Here is a 15209-nt window from a genome sequence, read left to right on the forward strand (position 1 = left end):
AGAGTGAGAGAATGAGAGAGAGTGAGAGAGAGTGAGAGAGAGTGAGAGAGAGTGAGAGTGAGAGAGTGAGTGAGAGAGAGAGTGAGAGAGAGAGTGAGAGACAGAGTGAGTGAGAGAGAGAGAGTGAGTGACAGAGAGTGAGAAAGATATAGAGAGAGTGAGAGAGAGAGAGTGAGAGACAGAGAGTGAGAGAGAGAGAGAGTGAGAAAGATATAGAGAGAATGAGAGAGAGAGAGTGAGAGACAGAGTGAGAAAGATATAGAGAGAATGAGAGAGAGAGAGAGAGAGAGAGTGAGAGACAGAGAGTGAGAGAGAGAGAGAGAGTGAGAGACAGAGACACGCGCATGCCGAAGGCGGAGGGAATCCGGTTTCTCGGGGCCCACCTGTCAAAGGCCTGCTTCAGGTCGGACGCCAGCTTGCACTTGGGCAGGATATGGTGGAAGGGTGACTGGGACCCGTCGCCTGCAGAGGAACGGAACACTACTCAGGAAGCTGAGATGGGCTCGACGCAGTCCATTGAGCCTCCCACCACCCCGGCTTTCGACAACGCCGCCCGTTAGCCTGCAGAGCGCCACAGGACGTTGCGAGGCAGCGGTCAGGTAGCGCAGGGTCTGCAGAGCGGAGGCGGAATCACGCCACCGGGAAACAGGAACTCATCCCCTCTCCACCCTCCATTCCCTAACGTAACAGACCCACCTCACCTTCGGGTGTCCGGGAGAGGGAATCCCTGCCCTCCAAGGGAAACACTACTTTACACGTCCCCTCATTTATTCTGGCTCCTTCCCCCCCCGCCTTCCAGTCCCAGTGAAGGGTCTCGGCCCAAAACGTTGACTGGTTATTCCCCTCCACAGAAGCTGCCCGGCCGGCCGAAGGGAGTTTGTGCCCCGCACTCACCGTCAGACATGGCGGACACCTCGTCCTGGATGGCCAACATCAGCTTCGCCTCGCGGGTCAGGTACTGGCAGCGGCGCTCCTCGTGCTGCAGGACCACGGCCAGCCGGCGCGACAGTGTGTGCACGCAGCCGATGACCGAGGGGTCCGCGTTCGCCTGCGGGAGGGAGCGGGACTCTGTCAGTGCGCTGTGGAAACACTGGGGAACCTGCACTGCCCACCCCCCAGGAATGGCTACAGATCCCTGAATCACGCAGGGGGTGCGGGGGTTTACAGAGACAGGGACCGGTGTAGCAGCCAAAGGGAGTCACAGAGGCAATGAGGTGTGTAGGGGAGGGAGGAGGGGTCATGGAGACACGCAGGAGTTAACAGAGACTGGGAGGGAAGGGTTAACAGAGACAGGGAGGGGTGTAGGGGAGGGAAGGATTAACGGAGATGGTGGGGTGTAGGGGAGGGAAGGGTTAACAGAGACAGAGAGGGGTGTAGGGGAGGGAAGGGTTAACAGAGACAGGGAGGGGTGTAGGGGAGGGAAGGGTTAACAGAGACAGGGAGGGGTGTAGGAGAGGGAAGGGTTAACAGAGAGAGGGAGGGGTGTAGGGGAGGGAAGGGTTAACGGAAACGGTGGGGTGTGGGGAGGGAAGGGTTAACAGAGACGGTGGGGTGTAGGAGAGGGGTGTAGGGGAGGGAAGGGTTAACGGAGATGGTGGGGTGTAGGGGAGGGAAAGGTTAACAGAGACAGGGAGGGGTGCAGGAGAGAGAGGGGTGTAGGGGAGGGAAGGGTTAACGGAGACGGTGGGGTGTAGGGGAGGGAAGGGTTAACAGAGACGGTGGGGTGTAGGGGAGGAAAGGGTTAACAGAGGGTGGGGTGTAGGAGAGAGAGGGTGTAGGGGAGGGAAGGGTTAATGGAGATGGTGGGGTGTAGGGGAGGGAAAGGTTAACAGAGACAGGGAGGGGTGTAGGGGAGGGAAGGGTTAACAGAGACGGTGGGGTGTAGGGGAGGGAAAGGTTAACAGAGACGGTGGGGTGTAGGGGAGGGAAAGGTTAACAGAGACGGTAGGGTGTAGGAAAGGGGTGTAGAGGAGGGAAGGGTTAACGGAGACGGTGGGGTGTAGGGGAGGGAAGGGTTAACGGAGATGGTGGGGTGTAGGAGAGGGGTGTAGAGGAGGGAAGGGTTAACGGAGACAGTGGGGTGTAGGAGAGGGGTGTAGGGGAGGGAAGGGTTAACAGAGACGGTAGGGCGTAGGAGAGGGGTGTAGAAGAGAGAAGGGTTAACAGAGACGGAGGGGTGTAGGAGAGGGAAGGGTTAACGGAGACAGAGGGGTGTAGGGGCACACCCAGACAAGGGCATTTGACTCCAAACAACTGCTTTATTGATCTGGTGCTTCCCGCTCCCTCCCCTCTCCCTTCCCTTTTTCCCCAACCGTGACTCCCCTCTCCCTCTCAGCCCGCAATACAGACCTGTATCAGGATCAGGTTTATCATCACTCACATGTCATGAAATCTGTCTTTTTTGTGGCAGCAGTACAGTGTAATATAGAAAGTTTCCAGAGGAAAGACGACGCCCGGGCCAACTCACCCGCAACGCAAACACCACGTTGAAGAGAATCATGGTAGGCATCTCCCGCTTTGGGGAGGGGTCCAGCTTGGAGACCTGGAACAGACGGAGAGAGGTTACAGAGCCGATCCAAAAGCCCAATACCTCACGGGCAAATCCCTACCCACCGTCAGGAGTAGCACTGCCTCAGGAAAGCAGCATTCTCGAGGAGGAGGTACACAAGCCTGAAGTCCCAACACCACAACGTTCAGGAAAAGCTCCTTCCCTTCAACCATTCGGTTACTGAACTAACCGGCACAACCCTATTCACTCCTTCAGTACAGCGACACTGGCACTACAATAATTATCAGTCTGACTGTATTCTTCCTTCTAAGAACTCGGTTCAAGGCAGATTCCAGTTAATTGGGCCATTGGTTAATTAGGGTAGCCAGTTATTTTGGACAAGTCTTAAAAGTAATTAACTCAAAATCCAAATCGAGAAGATAGCCAGGACCTTCCTGGTTTATTTGGGACACTATGCTGCTTAACTGGGACAGGAGCCCGTTGCCAAACCGTTTCTGACCAGCGTTGCTTGTGCACACTCGTGTGGACGTCAGGACACCGCGCTTGGAGTGAACAGTTGTGCGAGTTTGTGCCCAAAGTGCTGTGACTCTGGTGAGAAATAAGCACCGAGACAATTCCGAACTGCGGTTGCAAACGCCCAGAAACGGCTGTGAGTGAAAATGAAACGATTTCACTACTTCAACAAGCTAAGAATTTGAAGGTATCGGCGATCATTTTGAAAGTTACAATGAAAATGAAGATTTGGCGGAGACAATTATCAACAGTATTGTATGAAGCCAGTCCATTAGCTACACTAGGTGTCTGCGGATTTTGATCATTTACAGTCAAGAGAACGTGATGCCGACAAATTCCTTCATCGATAACTATTAGGAATCAATACACAGTTTTATAGCATTGTAGTAGTATTGGTAATGTTCTCATTTGTTCTGCATTTCATTTAAACTAATAATTTAATACTCCGTTTGTCTTTTTGGCTGAGGTTGTCTATTATATCCGGTACTCTCGAAGCACCCGCCTCTATGTTGGTGAGACTGGTCGTAAATTGGGGGAACTGCCTTGTTCAGCACCTCCGCTCCATCTCCCAAAAGCAAAACTTCCCGATGACCAAACATTTTAATTCCAATTCCCATTCTGACGAGTCAGTCCACTCCTCCTCCTGTGCCTCAGGGTGGAGGAGCAACACCTCATATTCCATCTGGGTAGCCTCCACCCTGATGGCACGAATATCGATTTCTCCTTCCAGTTAAAAAATTCCCTCCCCTTCCCCTCTTCTATTCCTCACTCTGGCCTCTTACCTCTGCTCGCCTGCCTAACACCTGCCCCTGGTGCCCCTCCTCCTTCCCTTTCCCCTATGGTCCACTCTCCTCTCCTGTCAGATTCCTCCCTCTCCAGCCCTTTACCTTACCCACCCACCTGGCTTCACCCATCACCTTCTCGTTATCCACCCACCTCCAAATCGTCCCACTTTATTTATTCTGGCATCTTCCCCTTTCCTTCTCAGTCCTGACGAAGGGTCTCGACCTGAAACGTCGACTGTTTATTCCTCTCCGTAGATGCCGCCTGACCTGCTGAGTTCCTCCAGCACTTTGTGTGTGTTAATTTGCTTTTTTTATATATAGATACCTTTCTAACTATTTCTATGAATCTTTGGCTGACTAGGCCAAAATGCACAGGTCCCGATGTGTCCCAATTGAACGCAATCCACTGCAACGTATTTTTCCTGAGAATGCTGCTTCTCTGATGCTGAGTGTCTGCATTACTGCTGCGTGTGAAGTATGCATTGCTCCTGTGCAGGCAAGGAGGGTTTATACACAGGCCTGCAAACATAGCTTTGTCTTTCATATGATTAATGTTTTCCTTGCGAATGCTGCATTTACTCCTTTTTTTGTTTCAGTTTTGAGTTTAATTAATGTGTTTGTGTTTAATTATTGCATTTAGTTAATGCCCTTGCGCTTAATTAATATTTTTGTTCAACGTTTGAGCGGCCCTACCGACAGTGTGAGACGCTGTGGGACCCTGTTGCAAGCCCGACCCACTGGCTCGTTGGTGCCACCGACGGTGGGGGAGCTGCGTGGCCTCAGTCGTGCGGACTGGGCACTCGTGTTGTCCAGTCCCTTGTTGCAGCCACCCAGGGGAGGAGGCGCCAGAGGTGGCGTGGCACAGCAGGAACACACGCTGGGTTGGGAGGGGCTGGCACCTCCCATCGCTGCTGCTCTCCAGTGCTCGCTCCGTGGAAGAGGAGCTGGGCTCGTTCTTGCCGACATCCCGCGGCGCACCGTGACACTCAGGGACTTGGGCCGATTTATATTTTTGTGTGGAACTGTAGCTTACGTGTTCCACGTGTGCCTTCTGATGCCAGGAGCCCAGGGCTGGAGAGTTTTAAAAGAGGAAAACCTGTCAGGGGGGCAGTTCCACTCTCTCGACCTCAGAAGTCCCGGCCCAGTGGTTCGAACAAGTGTCACAAAATGGCGTTTCCTGGCTTGCAGTGGGTGACCGTGACGGCTCCTGTCCCTCGTCAGGCCCTTCGCTCTCCACGGCGCGTTGCAGAACCGCCTTCCTGGCCGTTGGATCACGCTGCAGATCTCGTCCGCCCCCCCAGTCTGCCGGAGCGGACTTCACACGCCAGGACAGGCATGTCCCTATCTCACCATCGACCCTCGCCTGGTTTCCCCCACCTATTGTAGGGGTGTACCAGGCTACCGTCACATGTAAACAACTCTTTAGAGCCACAAGCAAGAGCTGAGTGTCCGGTGGAGGTCAAAAGTTACGTTCCAGCTGATTACTGATTCCCTCAAGTTTTTCATAGTGCCTAACACGTTGAAGTAGTGAAGTTGTTTCATTTTCAGCCCCGGCAGCTTCTGGTATCTCCCAAGCCTGAACGCTCGAAACCACAGCGAGCAAAACAGTTCTGAATTGTCATAATGTTTACTTCTCGCCAACTATAAGCGACAAAAATCACTGCTTTCTGAACTCAAAACGACACTATTTAAAAACCTCGCTCTAAGCACGGCGCAGTGTCTAACGTCACACAAGCACACATGACTGCCGCTAGTTAGAAACCGCTCGGCAACTGTCCCCTGCCCCAATTAGGTGGCAGAATGTCCCAAATTAACCAAGGGAACCCTGGCTGGAACTCCCCCCCCCCCCCCCCCATTAGTTTTTGTTCTTTAAGAGTTGTCCTAAGTAAGCAGCTACCCCGATTAACCGATTAAGCAAAACCCACTGGATGGGGTACATACTTCGATTATAAATTTATTTTGAACGTTGAATTCCATTTTTGTAATTATTGTCTATTAGTGTTTTGTGGTTAATTAACGTTGCCCTTATCGCCGAGGTGACGCTGCAGCGAGTACGTTTACCGCTGCCCCTCTGGGCAAGCGCAATTGACAATAAACTCGACTGTGACCTTGGCTCTTGCCCCTAACATTCAAGTTCACAAACCGCACAGCCACTGGGAGATCCAGCCAAAAGCAGATCATCCGCCTGCCGCAAACCACCCACGGGGCAACTACCGCGAGAAACAGCGACAGGTCGCGGACACAGCTCGGCTCGGCACGTCACGGAAAGCAGCCTCCCCTCCATGGACTCTGCCTCGGTAAAGCGGTCAGCATAGCTAAAGACCCCCACCCACCCCAGACATTCCCTTCCCTCCCCTATCAGGCAGGAGATAGAAAGGCCTGAACGCTTGTCCCACCAGGCTCGAGGACTCTTGTACAATAAGATGACCCCTGACCTCACTATCTACCTCAATATGACCCTGCACTTTATAATTTATCTGTACTCCACTTCCCCTGTAGCTCTTACGCTCTATTCTGCATTTTGTTACTGTTTTACCTTGTTCTACCTCGTTGCACTGTGTAATGATCTGATCTACAAGTCAAGCTTTTCACTGTATCCTGGGACACGTGACCATACTAAAATCAATTGCATTGGACAGGGTTCAGAGGAGGTTCACCAGAAGAATCCAGGGAATGAAAGGGTTAAAGGTATGAGGGGTACATGCTGCTCTGGGGTTTTTACTCACTGGAGTTTAGAAGAATGGGGGGGGGGGTCAACCCATTGGATACTGAAAGGCCTAGATGGAGTGGATGTGAAGAGAATGTTGTTGTACAGTGGGGGGAGTCCTGACCGGAGGGCACAGCCTCAGAATAGAAGGGCGTCCCTTTAAAGCATCACTAAAAGTACATTTTCTGAGGTAAATTGTGTCAAATTATCGCTGTAAACCGTGAAGAGGTGAGGCGATTTCGGGCGGGTGAGCTGAGGTGCCGCGTCGCAGGTGGAGCTCCGGTGCCCGGACAGCCGGCCCGGGTGCGAGACTGGATCACCCTGGGCACTGGGCTGATTTGAAGAGCTTGAGAGCGCCTTGGTAACGAAATCTGGGCCCGGAGTGAGTCACCGGGCGGTGTGGCCTAGGCCCAGAGCCTTTCGCGGTAGTGCGAGGCACGATTTCGACAATGTTTAGACAATGTAAAAGCCAGCCCAGATCGGAGGCAAGAGCCGATTTCACTTGCTGTCAGCGATCCTCACTCCTTTCTCCAGGACACCAAGCCTTCCGCTGCTCCGTTGTTGGGTCAGTTTAAACGCCGATCCAGAAAGACTGAAAAGACAAGTTGTTGGTCGGGATGAGAGCCGATTTCACTCGCTCTCTGTGATGGTCGCCCGATGACACTGACGCTATGAAGACTGCCCCCGCTGCTGTGCTCAGTGCCCACTAACGTGGTGAACTAATAAGCAAGGCTTGGGGCCTACTCCGAGATGCTCCAGGGTTCGGATCCGAGGACAATCTCGGTTCAGAATGTTGTTGTTCACTTCAACCATTTGTGTTTTTATTTCCTTCTCTTGGCACATCGAGGGTTGGTCTTTCAATTTTATTCTTTTTTTTTGGGTTTCTTGCTATTTGGCTACCCAAGAGCAAGCAAATCTCAGCTGTATAACTTATGCATTTTTGATAATGAATTTTCTTGAGGTGAGGAGGATTGAGATGAAGAGGGTGGTGAGTCTGTGGAATTCTTTGCCACAGATGTCCATGGAGGCCATGTCACCGAGTACATTTAAAGTGGAGGTTGATGGGTCAAAGGTTGCGGGGAGAATGGGGTTGAGAGGGATAGTAAATCAGACATGATGCAATGCCAGGGCAGACTCGACTGGCTGAATGGCCTCATTTTGCTGGGCTTTTTGGGTCAACTCCCACCAGGTTCTGCCCCTCACAAACTGAACTATCCTACCACCTCGGGAGGGAAGCAGAGTGCCTGGGGGAGACCCACGCGGGCAGTTGAAATGGCTCGGTGATGACTAGGTAGGCCGAAGGGCCTGGTTTCTGTGCTGTACTTTTCCACGACTGTAGCAGCCAAACTCTGCACGCGCACTCACACACGGGGGGGGGGGTCAGAATCAAACCCGGGTCTGAGGCGCAGCGGGGGCAAACACTCGACCAGCTGGGTCACTATGCTGCTAGAGTGGAAGCGGAGCAAAGCGCTAGCACCATCTAGCTGGGCCGAACGGTCCGTCTCCAAGCTGCGTATGTTGATCCAGGAGACAGGAGTTCGAATCACACCGGTGCCTGTGAGTGAACGCACACTCAATCACCGTCACCGATCCGAGAGTAACAAGATCACACAGCACAAAGACGGGACCATTACCACGAGGTAACGTTGCAGCCCTGTAAAACCCTGGTCAGACCACACTCGGAGAATTGTGCTCAGTTCTGGTCACCTCGTTATAGGAAGGATGTGGAAGCTTTAGAGAGCGTGCAGAGGAGATTTACCAGGATGCTGCCTGGTTTAGGGAGCTTGTCTTATGTCTCTACTGTCTTTCCCCTTCCTTTCCAATCCTGAAGGAGGGACTCCGCCCAAAACGACGACTGCTTATTCATTTCCATACACCCTGCCTGATCTGCCGAGTTCCTTCAGCATTTTGTGTGTGTTGCTCTAGATTTTCAGGATCTGCAGAATCCCCTGTGTTTACGCCTTATGAGGAAAGGCTGAGCAAACTGGGGAATTCCTCTTTGGAGAGGAGGATGAGAGGTGACTTGATAGAGGTGTACAAGATGATCAGAGGCACAAATTGAGTGGACAGTCAGAGACTTTCTCCCAGGGGCAGCAGAGGCCAAAACTTGTGGGCATCCGCTTATGGTGAGGAGGAAATTTCAGATGTTCCCCCCCCACGGAGGGAGCGGTGAATGTGTGGAACGTTGCTGGTGGCAGAGGTTGATACATCAGGGACATTTAAGAGACGTTTAGACAGGAACACAGATGAGAGGAAAATGGAGAGCAGTATGTGAGGGAAGGGTTAGATTGATAAGGCCAGAAGGCTCAGGAGAATTAGTCCCTTCAGCCCATCGAGTCTGCTCTGCCGGTTCAGCTTCGCTGATTTATTATCCCTCTTAACCCCATTCTCCTGCTTTCCCCCTACTTGGCCTCCACAGTGTCCGTGGCAATTCCACAGATTCGTCACTCTCTGGCTAAAGAAATCCCTCCTCACCTCCGTTCCAACGGGACGTCCCTCTATTCCGAGGCTGTGCCCTCCCACCACAGGAAAAATCCTCTCCACGTCCACTCATTCTCGGCTTTTCAACACTCGATATGATCCCTCCTCATTCTTCCAAACACCAGCCAGTGCAGGTCTCGAGTCATCAAGTGCTCCTCATATGTTAACCCTTTCATTCGCTGAATCATTCCAATGCCAGCACTGCTCACAATACCGACCAAACCCTTAGCATTACCCCCTTTTCTACTCTAGTCCTCTGAGAATGAATGCTTACGTTGCATTTGGCTTCCATACCACCGACTCAACCTGCCAGTTCACCTTCAGGGAATCCTGCACGAGGACTCCAGAATCCCTTTGCACCTCGGGTTTCTGAATGTGATCCCCGTTTAGAAAATACTCCACACCTTTATTCCTTCTAACAAAGTGCACGACCGTACACTTCCGAACACTGTGTTCCATCAGCCACTTCTTTGCCCATTCTCCCAATCTGTCTAAATCCTTCTGTAGCCTCTCTATTTCAAAACTACCCGCCCCTCCACCTCTCTTCGCATCGTCCACGAACTTGGCCGCAAAGCCATCAATGACGTCATCCGAGTCATTGACGTATAATGTGAAAAGAAGCAGGCCCAACTCCGACCGTTAACCGAGTTCACAATCTCCTCCATGCTGTTGGTAGTGTAATCCTCCAGAGACGAACGCCAACGTTGCATTGGCCTTCCCGGCCAATGACGCAACCTGCAAGTTAACCTTTAGGGTAAAGCCCCTCTGCACCTCCAATTTCAGAATCCGCTCCCCGTTTAGAAAACGGTCCGTGCCTTTCGACGAGGTGGCGTCGCTGTGGTTGGGCCGGGGTGGGGAGGAGAGTTGGTTAGATGGGTGGGGTGAGGGGGGAGGTGGGAGGTAGTTTGCCCTCACCTGGAAGCCCAGCGGTTGCTGCAGTAGGGTCGGGTGGCCCACAAACCGCACGTTGTCGATCTTCAGCTCGAACTTCCGGCCGCACATGTCGGACTTGGTGGCCAAGATGGTGGCCAGGATGGCATCGGAGAACCTCGAGTACGTCAGGGAGGGGGCGGAAGGCAAGGGAAAAGGAAGAGTGAGTGGAAGGGTCGCCATAAACACCCTCGGTACAGCTGATTGCCCCTCTCCCCTTCCGTCTGCCCACCTCCCACCCCTTCCCCCCTCAACTCCATCCAAGGGCTGAAGGACGATTAGGAGCCGAGTGCCCGCGTGTGGCTGTGAAGTCGGGGCAGGGGGCCCAACACCGAACAAAAACAAAATTATTCATAATCTCAAGAGATTCTGCAGATGCTGGAAATCCAGAGCAACACACACAAGATGCTGGAGGAACCCAGCATCTATGGAGAGGGATAAACAGTCGGCGTTTTGGGTCGAGGTTCCTCATCAGGACCGGAAAGAAAGGTAGGGAGATGGTTCTGCCAGCTTTCTTTCCGGTCCTGATGGGAGGATTTTGGTCCAAAACGGCTGTCGGCTGTCCAATCCTCTCCACAGATGCTGCCTGAATTGCTGGGAGTCCGCTGGGAAGGGAGACTCGAGCGGGTGAGGCCTGTAACAAGAATTCCACCCTGGGATACATTTCAGCCGTCCGAAAACCTTCAACAGGGATGAGGGCTGGAGGGCTCTTAAAATGCTTGCTCAACCACTCCCTGCTTAGTATCTGTGATGAGGAAGGGACCTCGACAGCTCACTGGAGGGACCCGCGCTCCCTCGATTGTTGCCTGAATGCACCCGGAGTTCCCGTCGGCGTCAGGAGCCCCTCGAGGGGTTTCCTACACTCACCTCGAGTCCCCATCTTGGTCTTCGGTGCCCTCCGGCGTACTGTGCAATGCGTAAGGACTCCTGGGCTTGCCTGTGGGAAACAGTTCAGAGAGAGAGTGTTCAAAGCTCCAAGCAAATTCATCATCAAACTACAACACAACCCCGAGTTTCATTTTCTTGTGGGCATTCACAGTAGAACAAAGAAATATAATAGAACCAATGAAAATCTACACGCAAATATGGACAGACAACCAATGTGCAAAGAAAAAGTGTGCGAATAAATAATATAAATAAATAAATATGGGGAAGGTGAGTTGTTGGGTCCTTGAAAATGAGTCCATAGATTGTGGAATCATTTCAGCATTGAGGTGAGTGACGTTATCCACGCTGGTTCGGGAGCCTGATAGTTGAAGGGTAATAACTGTTCCTGAGCCTGATGGTGTGGGACCAGAGGCTCCTGCCCCTCCTTCCCGATGGCAGCAGTGGGAAGAGGGCAGGGCTGGGGTGGTGGGCGTCCCTGATGCTTTCTCGCGGCAGCATTCCTTGTAGATGTGCTCAGTGATGGGGGGGGGGGAGCGGGGGGATTTGCCAGTTACGGACTGGACTGTGTCAGCTTTTCCATCCCTGGGTGTCAGTGTTTCCACTCCAGGCCGTGTTGCAGCTGGTCAGGACGCGCCCCGCTGTTCCGTCCGGTCAGGACGCGCCCTGCCGTTCCGTCCGGTCAGGACGCGCCCCGCCGTGGGGTCCGGTCAGGACGCGCCCCGCCGTGGGGTCCGGTCAGGACGCGCCCCGCCGTGGGGTCCGGTCAGGACGCGCCCCGCCGTGGGGTCCGGTCAGGACGCGCCCCGCTGTTCCGTCCGGTCAGGACACGCTCTGCCGTGGGGTCCGGTCAGGACGCGCCCCGCTGTTCCGTCCGGTCAGGACGCGCTCCGCCGTGGGGTCCGGTCAGGACGCGCCCCGCTGTTCCGTCCGGTCAGGACGCGCCCCGCCGTGGGGTCCGGTCAGGACGCGCCCCGCTGTTCCGTCCGGTCAGGACACGCTCTGCCGTGGGGTCCGGTCAGGACGCGCCCCGCTGTTCCGTCCGGTCAGGACGCGCTCCGCCGTGGGGTCCGGTCAGGACGCGCCCCACTGTTCCGTCTGGTCAGGACGCGCTGCACTGTGCGTCCGGTCAGGATATGCTCCGCTGTTCCGTCCGGTCAGTACACGCTCCGCTGTTCCGTCCGGTCAGTACACGCTCCGCTGTTCCGTCCGGTCAGGACGCGCCCCGCCGTGGGGTCCGGTTAGGACGCGCCCTGCCGTTCCGTCCGGTCAGGACGCGCCCCGCCGTGGGGTCCGGTCAGGACGCGCCCCGCTGTTCCGTCCGGTCAGGACACGCTCTGCCGTGGGGTCCGGTCAGGACGCGCCCCGCTGTTCCGTCCGGTCAGGACACGCTCTGCCGTGGGGTCCGGTCAGGACGCGCCCCGCTGTTCCGTCCGGTCAGGACGCGCTCCGCCGTGGGGTCCGGTCAGGACGCGCCCCGCTGTTCCGTCCGGTCAGGATACGCTCCACTGTTCCGTCTGGTCAGGACGCGCTGCACTGTTCCGTCCGGTCAGTACACGCTCCGCTGTTCCGTCCGGTCAGTACACGCTCCGCTGTTCCGTCCGGTCAGGACGCGCCCCGCCGTGGGGTCCGGTTAGGACGCGCCCTGCCGTTCCGTCCGGTCAGGACGCGCCCCGCCGTGGGGTCCGGTCAGGACGCGCCCCGCTGTTCCGTCCGGTCAGGACGCGCCCCGCCGTTCCGTCCAGTCAGGACGCGCCCCGTTGTGGGGTCCGGTCAGGACGTGCCCTGCCGTTCCGTCCGGTCAGGACGCGCTCCGCCGTGGGGTCCGGTCAGGACGCGCCCCGCCGTGGGGTCCGGTCAGGACGCGCCCCGCCGTTCCGTCCGGTCAGGACGCGCCCCCGCCGTTCCGTCCAGTCAGGACGCGCCCCGTTGTGGGGTCCGGTCAGGACGTGCCCTGCCGTTCCGTCCGGTCAGGACGCGCCCCGCCGTTCCGTCCAGTCAGGACGCGCCCCGTTGTGGGGTCCGGTCAGGACGTGCCCTGCCGTTCCGTCCGGTCAGGACGTGCCCCGCCGTTCCGTCCGGTCAGGATACGCTCCACTGTGCGTCTGTAGGAGCTCGGCAAAGTTCTTTCATGACCTGCCGATTCTGCACAAACTTCTAAGCAAGCTTGAATATCGCAGGTCAGCATCAGCCTTGTCCCAAAGATGGACACAGATCTGTTGTGGGCCTCCAGAGCAAGTCAGAGGAATACGACCGTGACAGAGAGGGAAGTGGGGGTGGAGGGCTGGAAAACGCTATGAAGTTGAAGTCGCGAAATTTCGGAGTTGGGGGCAGTGCCAGCCCTCCACCAGAGCAATGGTGGGGGAGAACCACTTGACAGCACGTCTCCCTCTCCAAACCGTCCCACCTCCCACTCCCACTGCTAACAGTGCCGTCTCCTCCTCCTCCGTTCAAGCACACATCAGGAGGCCAGGGATCCAGGGAAACTTGGCTGGGTGGATTCAGAATTCGGGTGGTTGTAGGCGGAGTGCATTCTGCCCGGAGGTCGGGCAAGGATCCGTTCTGGGACCCCCCCAAGGATGGGTTAGTGAGTTTGAAGATGACACAGAGGTTGGTGGGTGGGGCAGCGGACAGCGTGAAGGTTGTTATAGGTTACAACGGGACATAGAGCTGCTCTGAGAAGAGGCAGGTGGAGTTGAACTTGGGGAAGAGTGAAGTGATTCACTTGGAAAGCTGAATTTGAAGGCAGAATGGTGGGATGATGGAAGGATTCTTAGAACAGAGGGATCCTGAGGCCTACAGATCCCTCACAGCTGGTAGGGTGGTTAAGGAGGTGCATGGTGTGTCGGTCTTCAGTAGTCAGCGGATTTTGTTCACGAGCCACGAGGTAATGTTGCAGCTCTAGAAAACCCTGGTCAGACCCCACCTGTGTTCAGTTCTGGTCGCCTCATTGTAGGCAGGATGCTGGATGAAGCTTTAGAGAGGCTGCAGAGGAGATTCACCAGGGAGCTGCCTGGATTAGAGAGGGTGCAGAGGAGATTCACCAGGATGCTGCCTGGATTAGAGAGGCTGCAGAGGAGATTCACCAGGACGCTGTCTGGATTAGAGAGGGTGCAGAGGAGATTCACCAGGATGCTGCCTGGATTAGAGAGGGTGCAGGGGAGATTCACCAGGACGCTGCCTGGATTAGAGAGGGTGCAGAGGAGATTCACCAGGACGCTGCCTGGATTAGAGAGGGTGCAGAGGAGATTCACCAGGACGCTGCCTGGATTAGAGAGGGTGCAGAGGAGATTCACCAGGATACTGCCTGGATTAGAGAGGGTGCAGGGGAGATTCACCAGGACGCTGCCTGGATTAGAGAGGGTGCAGAGGAGATTCACCAGGATGCTGCCTGGATTAGAGAGGGTGCAGAGGAGATTCACCAGGACGCTGCCTGGATTAGAGAGGGTGCAGAGGAGATTCACCAGGATGCTGCCTGGATTAGAGAGGGTGCAGAGGAGATTCACCAGGATGCTGCCTGGATTACAGAGCACGTCTGAGCAAAACAGGGCTTTTCTCTTTGGAACAGAGGAGGAAGAGGGGCATAGATCGAGTGCAGCACCAGACTTGCAGATTGGAAATGGCTGGTAAAAGAGGGCATACTTTTAGGGTGACTATAGAGGGTGAGGAGGTGATGTCAGAGGTTATATATAAAACACACCAGGGACTGTGGTAGAGGCAAAAGCATTAGGGACATAGAAAATGGAGAACTGTGGCGTCAGAAAGAGTTAGATTGAGCTTGGAATTGGTTAAATAGACAGAAGGGCCTGTACTGTGTCCCTGCCTTCGCCTGCCACTTGCTCAGTCCCCCCGGGGAAGCAGGATAACTCTCCCTCTCCTGGAGACAGGCGCACCCTCAGCTCTCCCTCCACTGAGCGGGGCACTCTTTGTAGCTCTCTCTCTCCCCCCACCCCCCAAGTCGGGCGCTCCTCTCAACTCTTCCTCCCCGCCCCCGGAGCGCCACTCACTGGTCTGCTCGCCCTGCTGCCGCCGGTGCCGCTGGAAGGGGTATCTGAAGAGCAGTTTGTTGCCCCGGCTGCCCGAGCTGACCAGGATAACGCTGATGGGGCTGCTGTCCTCCCCCATTCTCGGGACAGAGCGGGATCCCGACCGGAACTTCCCTCCCCTATGTATCCGGCGATTTGTTGCAAATTTCTCACAGTCACGTGAGCGACGTCCCCGCTGACGCAACCGCGCAGCACGTTCCCTCCGCCCTCAGGTTCAGTGCAGTCGGGGGTGCCGTACCGTGAAGATGCGGATTACAACGAAAATTTATTATTAAAGCACGTATTCTAGCGGGCAAGCACTGTAGAACAAATAAATACAATAGAATCAAAGACAAACTACAATGTGAAAAAGA

The 15209-nt window shown here is 55.0% G+C and overlaps 1 protein-coding gene across 1 annotated transcript in view; it reads right to left on the bottom strand.

The window, feature by feature from the left end:
• The window catches only part of nprl3 (NPR3-like, GATOR1 complex subunit), a 36919-nt gene extending 21914 nt beyond the window's left edge, over positions 1 to 15005 (bottom strand). The window contains exons 1-6 of the mRNA XM_073028244.1: positions 14818 to 15005; positions 10793 to 10862; positions 9911 to 10043; positions 2468 to 2542; positions 895 to 1048; positions 384 to 462 (exon numbers count right to left, since the gene is read on the bottom strand). Coding sequence (XP_072884345.1) covers positions 384 to 462; positions 895 to 1048; positions 2468 to 2542; positions 9911 to 10043; positions 10793 to 10862; positions 14818 to 14935 — 629 coding nt within the window. The 5' untranslated portion in view covers positions 14936 to 15005. The remainder of the gene's footprint in view (positions 1 to 383; positions 463 to 894; positions 1049 to 2467; positions 2543 to 9910; positions 10044 to 10792; positions 10863 to 14817) is intronic.
• Positions 15006 to 15209: the final 204 nt, after the last annotated feature.

This window comes from Hemitrygon akajei, chromosome 24, assembly GCF_048418815.1.
Source record: "Hemitrygon akajei chromosome 24, sHemAka1.3, whole genome shotgun sequence".
Classification (NCBI taxonomy): domain Eukaryota; kingdom Metazoa; phylum Chordata; class Chondrichthyes; order Myliobatiformes; family Dasyatidae; genus Hemitrygon; species Hemitrygon akajei.